We start from the raw sequence: 7,814 nt of genomic DNA on the forward strand, positions 1-7,814 counted from the left end.
TTCTTAGAAACATTTCTAGAAACCATTTTCAGCCGGCAAATATAAGTAATAAAGTACGAAAGTAGCTAAGAACATCCTGCAGTACTCAATATTTGAGTCAAGAACCAGGAGATAGATTTAAAGAAACGTAATATTTCGGTTTAATTCAAAACTATTATCAAACGATGGATAATTCTGTAAACAAGCGTAGCTTATAAATATATATTACAAGAAATACAAATATCACACGCATAATTTTGAAAAGAAATAAGCAAAGCAAAGAATCCTAACAAATTCTATGCAAACAATGCTAATTCCTTAGTGGAATTGTCTGGTAAGACGCCTTGCTCGTTTTCTTTGCTAGTGGAACTCTGTTTGTCAGCGGACACTGGCAAATCAAACGCTACCATTGTGTTAATGTCCACCAATTTTGTTGACAATGAAAGATCTTCAGCTTCTCTACTGTAAATTTGTATGGGTTTACCGGTAAAATAAACAACAGGTTTTTGACTAATCAGAACGCGTGTAGTAAAATATGACCGTCATTTAATAATTTATCCTAAACGAGCACAGTGACCTATCTTTTTTATCTCCTTATTATTAATTAGCTACTATCCTCTTTATGTTTAAAAATTTATATTAAAAAAGTGATGACAGAGAAAATTAGTTACTGCCAGAATACGAGCTTGCCCACCACTCCCTGAAATGAAATAGTGATACTGAAACCTCGCACTCAAGAAACGTTTTGGGTCGATAGTGCTTCATAGTGTACTTCCCTATCAAGAAATTCACTTTTAATGTGCAATTGTGCCACATACATGAACCACGTTTTTCGAACTTCTGCTTCATCTGTGTAACTCCTGTTAGAACCAGATAGGGCAAAACTAATCGAATAAATTCATTTTGAAAGCAAATATTGCCAGCGATTATGGGATTAACAATATACATGCAAACATTTCTGCAATTAGTGCAAAAAGATGAAATTAAATATGATTGACAGGTATGTAAAGTTGCAAATCGGCTGTCTCGAAACTGGCGAACAGATTTGAAGAAAGTAACAGCATTTCAAAGTTTAAAAGAAAATACAAAAAACAAAAATGCTCAACAAAGCACAAACAACTGGCTAAAAGTTTGGAGGTCTTGGGATGAACCAGAGGCACTCAACAAACTTCTCGAGGATTTTACGCAACAGTGCACAAAAAGAGATGGCCAAAGGCACGAGTCTTCGCGTAATGGTCACTCCAATTGACCGTTACCTAACAGGGCAAGGTTTTTTTTTAAAATTTATTTTTTTATTTCCCTTCAAATGAAGAGTTACAGAGAAATAGTTACAAAACATACATGGAAATACAATACAATACAATACAATACAATACAATACAATACAATACCAGACTTAATTAGCTTAAAAAAATTAATAGTAAAAAAAAGATGTTTGATTACAATTTACAATACCCAAAGTGCAGCTTACGTTAACAGGCAAAAAGGTAGGTTTTAGTTCTATGACATTTAAAGATTGATTTTGAATTTTGAATTATGTTTTTCTATGTCAAGTTTGCTTCTCAGAACAGCAAGGAATTAAGGTATCAAAGAAATAGGGGTCTTCTTCTCTCGAGGCAATGTAAATGTAATATTTTGCAATTATTAGACTGAGGTTTAGGCCAAGTTGCAGCGCAATATTGTTGGTGAAGCCATAGAAAAAATTTCCTTCGTTGAGTTCGATAGAATCGTCATTTTTTGTATTCCACAAATCTGTAAATTCTGTCCAAAAACAGGGCAAGGCTACAAACACTCCATAACTAGAGTCCGAGAGTTTAAAAGTTCGAAGTAAATTCTTGAAGGTAAAGCTCGGCTACTGCAACAACAAGGTAAAGGCAACCGGCCGAACAAGTCTCCAAATCTGACAAACACTAAAGTAAATGAGCATGTGGGAAAGCAGAAAGCTTGAAAAGGGAAATGCACAAGTCCTGGTATAAACGGTTTGGTGGCCTCTAACTCCCTCCATATTTTGGCCTTCGAGGTCGTCAAGAGCATCAGGGCATAACCGTTCAAGATTTCCATGTCGGCTTGGAAGAAAACAATACGGAGTAAGTTGAATTCATTGAGAAGCCGACTAAACCATGCCAGTCTGGACTGTATGCAATGCAAAGCCGCAGAATTAATATCTCTCCTGCGAAAAAGATCCACCTTCACAAGTCTGGTAGAAGGGGCGGCCGATGGGAGTGAACAAAATCGTCCAGATGATGAAGTCAATCATCAAAGATACATAAACTGAAAAGTCTTCGAAGACCTTTTCTAACCACAGTGCGAGAAAAACAGTTGTTAAAAAGTTAAAGACAACCGGCGTCGAGAGACCAAATTCAATTTGGAACCATGTTTAAAGGTCCACTGATAACTTGGTTTTTATTCAACTAAACAGTACCAAACTTTGTCAAATGACTAATCTTAAAGTGCTCTTTTATAAGGTGGTGTCATTTTACCAAGTAAATAAAGTTTGGAACTCGACCCAGTCCCCTGCTCAGCCCCAAAGTGGCCGATAGAGATGTTATTTTCAGCATGTTCTATATAAGCATGAGTTTGTACATCAATTAAGCTTGTCATTTTTTAAACCAATCAAATGGACGTAGGCGGAGCATCAGCTGGCAGACTAAATAAACAAAAATTTATTGGAAATTTTTGCATGTACATTGTTAATAAGTAATCGCATGATTTTTCTCGTGCAATTTGGAATAAATGACCACTTGTAAAATTTTCAAAGACCACAAATTGTACTCGCCCTGGGGTCTCGTGCAATTTTGTTAGCCTGTGAAATTTTTACTCGTGCTTATTTACTCCGAATTGCACTCGGAATCATGTGATTACCTGTACAAATTGAGTAGATCGTGGCTCGTTTGTAGACCTTGAAATATTATATTGTAGTGAACAACAGAATCACAGGACTGTTATTCTGAGGGAATCACTTTCAATTTCAGTTGCCTGTCTGTAACTAAGATCACATTTCATTGACGCCAACTAATGGAGCTATTTTCCTGGGTGTCTGTTCTTGGGAGAGTTTAGATTGTGGCCAGGAAACGAAAATTTTACAATCGACCACTGAACGTCTACGGTGTCATGAATGGATGACATGCAGGACTAATCTCGTAGCCAGATCTCAGTTGGTTCGGGAATGTCGAAATGTGAGATCTCCCTTCCGCCTGACCGTGGAAGATCTGGGTACGAGATTAATGCAGGACCGACATGGGACTTAAATTGCAAAAATGAGGCGAAAACGTAGAAACATGTATCGCCATGTAGCGTTTACCGTAGGTGATTTGTTTAACATGATAAACAAATCTCCTTTTTTTTGCAAGAAGTTCTTATTAAAAAGTTATTGACTGCAGCGAGGTTCTTCTCTGGGTTATCTGTTTACCAGGGTATAATTTAAAGAGCTTTCGGTCACTTGACTCGAATCACGTGGTTCGCTTATGAGTACGAAAAGTACAGCAAAGAAGGCGTAATTTAAGCGTAATTTTGCGATGGAAACGTTTTTAATGTAAACTGCCTTTTGAGCAATAGATTAAATGTACCATGAAGACTACACAGGAAAATTTCTATGTTTATAACTACTAGGGGCCTTAATTTCAAAACCACGACATTTGAACAACACAAAAGAAAGTCTAAGTTCAAACTAAATAAACGTTTTGTCTGCCTACCTTGGCCAAAGACACCATTGTTCACATTCCACACCAGCACAGATAGTAAGAAAAACACTTCCGCGCTGCAGAAGCACATAATTGCACAAATGCTTGATCCTTGCTATGTAACCATCATTCCTATAGATAGAAAGGGTAACGAAGAAACATCACTTCATGATTAACCGCGTGTAAACCAACACCAGGTAAACTTTCAATTACTCATTTTTTTTTATTATGCCAACCTCGTCTGATCAGAAGACTACCTTCCATTATGTAACATAAAAACAATACGCGATTTACGAAATAATTTGTGGATTTGGAAGGAACAGTTATATAATAATATATTGAAATAAATAATCGACCGAATACATTTAAGTTTGAATTTCAAAACATGGTATAAAGTAGTGATACAGAAATTCTTTTATGATCCAATATTTGCTGTGATCTGGTGCGCTTCATTTTAACCCATAGAATGTTAGTGACAAGGCAGTGAAAATCAAGAATCCGTTTAAATGTTTTATTTTGTAGTCAACAATGAACAGCTTTATAGACCATGTGAATGACAGCAAACAGGGATTTATGTGAAACGCTTTCATCAGTATCTATGAAAAATGTCTTTTAAAAGCTGTGGGAACCAAACTGACTAAAGTTTGCATTATGTTCAGGTAAACGTCAAGAAACTCTCAAGTATTTTCTCGTATGTCATCACTTGTCATTGTGATTTGCAATTCTTATAGATGTTTCTGGTATAGCATACAAAACAATTGGTTGAGAAAGCATGAAAAATTATTAAAATTGTTTAATATTGTTTTGTTTTGGTTTGTTTGTTTATAGTAGATTGCCCTTAAAAAAAGAATGATAAAGATGCTAAAAAGTCCAATGAAGCTGTCATCGATTAGAAAATTCGTGATCTTGAATTCTTCAATATTTCATAGGTTTGTATTCCTTTCTATGCAGAAATGTAGCATTCAGGGAACTCAGTATGTGCAATATAACAACAGTAAATGGGACTTACCCAGAAAAGGCTAACTGGCTACATGGTGATTATGGACAGTAACACACTACATCGTAAAGTGTTCCTGAAACAATAACAACAGTGAAATAGTTGTTCAGATTATTTTTTCCCGAAAATATAGCATGCTCCTATTTCTTAATTTTAATTTATTGACTTTAAATGTTAATAATTCCAAACTGACTCGTACAAGAATGTTGCATGGCATGGGGCCTATTAATATCCAATCAGTATTTCATAAGTAACGTATTAGTAAAATGATTAACAGGGTAGATTAAGCCTGTATAATACAACTGGGCAAATTTCTTCACCAATAAAATATTACAACAAGAACTAATAAACGTAACAAACTTACGACAAGTCCAACAGTTTAGACAGTTGTTTCCCTAGTAATAATGAACCTAAAAAAGATAACAATGCAAGTGAAGCAATCGTGTGCGAACTTAAAGTAGTACATGTACAACTAAATTTGCTCTGAAAGTGAAATCTATGAAATCCATGTATTTCAACTGCAAGTGGAAGATTAACGAATGAGAGACAGTACAAACGTAGATATGTACGCAACTTTATCAGCTGCATCTGACCTCTGCTACACCGGTGCACGTACAGTACTCTACCGACTGAGCTATGATGCCAACTGGGAGCTGGAGATATTGTGAATTCGTAATACATGTACATGTATACCCTTAGAAGCGATGAAAGTGCAAATAATTACATGAAATCCAAATATTTAAACTGCGGATGAAAGAATTAATAAATTAAGATGAAATGAGAGACCATCGCAGTCATATTACAATATCTTCAGCGTATTCATGTGCTATAAATTAGGAATTTTTTTAGCAGTGGTCAAAACATTGGCTGACAGGCCAGTCATGTCACACTCAGCTAACACTGAAGAGCTAAACAACTACCTCAATTACTCAATTTTAGTAATTGTTAACGTTTTAGTAATAATTACAAAAATAATAGGAAGAACAACAATAATAGTATTAGCGATAACAATCATAACCGTTAACATTTATATAGCACTAGTTCTGTGTGGTACAATATCTTGTACGTTACAACTGTAAAAGAACTGAAATTAATATAGTACATAATTATATAACTCCTCACATTATGTACGAATGAAATGAGCACTCCACTGTTAGAACTGAGTTGTTAGTTTTTCCATGTTCATGTGAAGGAGAAAAATGTAAATTCTAAATCGTGTGCAAAGAGGCCGGGAGAATGAATAATTTTATTTTAAACAAAGACCATTAAAATTTTATTTCTTTATGTTCTCGTAAACCAACAAATCTTGCTGAGCTAGTTATAATAATTTAATCCATGTTCTTTTTGATAAAATGCATAGCTCGCATAAACAACAGCTATGGGAAATAACCAGCACTGAATTATATTTATGCTGGAATAAATTACATCTGCGTTATAACCTCTAATTCAATGTTATCATAACAGATCAACAAGCAGCTCACTTTAAAAAGGCAAGTGAGACACTTTTAGTTGCACGCGGTAAAAATAATCGAATCCGTAAGGTTTAGACTTAACTCCGGTAGAAATTGTCCTCTTAAAAGGCAATCATCAAGATGTGAAACAATGCAAAAGTTTTTGTGTTAATAATTTCGTTCTATTTTTCCCGCTTTACAAAGAAGTCAATAAAGGAATGAATCGAATCGAATAAACCGATTACAAATAAATTATGCCAGGATAAACAAGAATGTAATAACTTACGTGAATAATAGCGACTGATTTTCTCCTTTTTAAAAGTTGATAGCGATAACCAGCGTAAGCAACACCAACCGCACACACAGAGAGTAAAGCCCTGTGCAGCTGTTGTTTTTAATATCTTCGACAAGGGAACTCTAAGGAACGCATTAATTCATCGCACGAAATATTTACTCGACTTTTAAAGTAAAGTTATTTAATTTGTTGGATAAGTTTACTTGATGAATAATACCGTTTACAAATACCAAGATTAAAAAAAGAGACCCTTTTTTTGCTTTTTTATCTCCGAAAAAAATAACAGCTGCTAGCATCTTGTAGACATCATTTCTAATCGATGACATTTTGCTTTCCTGCATTTACATGTTTAAAATACGCAGAAAAATATATTTATGGCGCACGTGAAGTTATCTTAGACATACGTTTTGTTGATCATGCAAACCAGTGACTAATTTGTGTTTCGTTAATAATTTTTTTGTTATTATGTTTGCAGTCAGTTAACTCTTTAAAGGGGAAGTATCACGCAAATTTGCTGTCATTTCAAAACTAAAAAAATGTTTGTCTGTCAGCAGAAACAAAGAAATAACTGTCAAGTTTGTTATAAATTGTCACCCCAGTGCAATAAAACTGTCGATTAGTGCCTCTGGTCAGAGACAGAGTAGGCCGGTATGGATTGAAACTTGAAAAATGTTAGGGTAATGTTTTTCAAGTTCTCTTATTTTTGTTTGCAAAATGCGCTAGAACAGATCACGAGTTGTTCCTTTCAAGAATTGAGTTCATTTCTTTCCTCTCGTCAGTCTAAAATTATTTGGCAGCTGATTGAAGGTCTTTTTTCATCATTTTTAACAACAGATACCAAAAACCTCATGATACTTCCCCTTTAAGTGCGACGAGGATTAAAATACTAATTATTTTTTGTAATTGCCATACATATTAGTTTGAACAAATTACCGGTTGTTCAGTTGTCATCTACCTTTATTAATTTATTTATTTTTATTTTTTTAATCTAAAAAGAAATGTCTTTATTCTGCTATTCTTTGCAAACCTTAAGTTTCTTTCCTGTTTCGTTTCGCTTTGAATGCACACAAAAGCATTTAAGTTGAACTTTCAGTACTGTTTTCACCATTTCAGTCTTGTGATCGTAATGTCAATTCCCATTATAGATTAATATATGTTTATCGCAATTTTACTATTGATGAATCTGCTTATCCATCAAAACAATACAACGATAGTTGATGATTTGGCTTATTCAAATTACTTTGGATATCTGTATCCATGAATAAGCATTTTGAAGCAAGAAATAACGAGCCGGTTACTGGTCCTTACTGATCAGGACGAGTTTGCAATGGCGATTTAAAATGTACTTAAATTTATCGTGCGATACACAAATATTACTCTTTATTACACCCATTGTAAAATCACTGGTAATC

At 34.5% G+C, this 7,814-nt stretch overlaps 1 protein-coding gene across 1 annotated transcript in view; it reads right to left on the reverse strand.

The window, feature by feature from the left end:
* The window catches only part of LOC146462800 (uncharacterized), a 274,708-nt gene extending 268,197 nt beyond the window's left edge, over positions 1-6,511 (reverse strand). The window contains exons 1-4 of the mRNA XM_085085070.1: positions 6,394-6,511; positions 5,021-5,066; positions 4,669-4,732; positions 3,672-3,791 (exon numbers count right to left, since the gene is read on the reverse strand). Of these exons, the coding sequence (XP_084941196.1) occupies positions 3,672-3,750 (79 nt within the window). The 5' untranslated portion in view covers positions 3,751-3,791; positions 4,669-4,732; positions 5,021-5,066; positions 6,394-6,511. The remainder of the gene's footprint in view (positions 1-3,671; positions 3,792-4,668; positions 4,733-5,020; positions 5,067-6,393) is intronic.
* Positions 6,512-7,814: the final 1,303 nt, after the last annotated feature.

Source organism: Pavona decussata, unplaced genomic scaffold (assembly GCF_977016875.1).
Source record: "Pavona decussata unplaced genomic scaffold, jaPavDecu1.1 SCAFFOLD_184, whole genome shotgun sequence".
Lineage (NCBI taxonomy): Eukaryota > Metazoa > Cnidaria > Anthozoa > Scleractinia > Agariciidae > Pavona > Pavona decussata.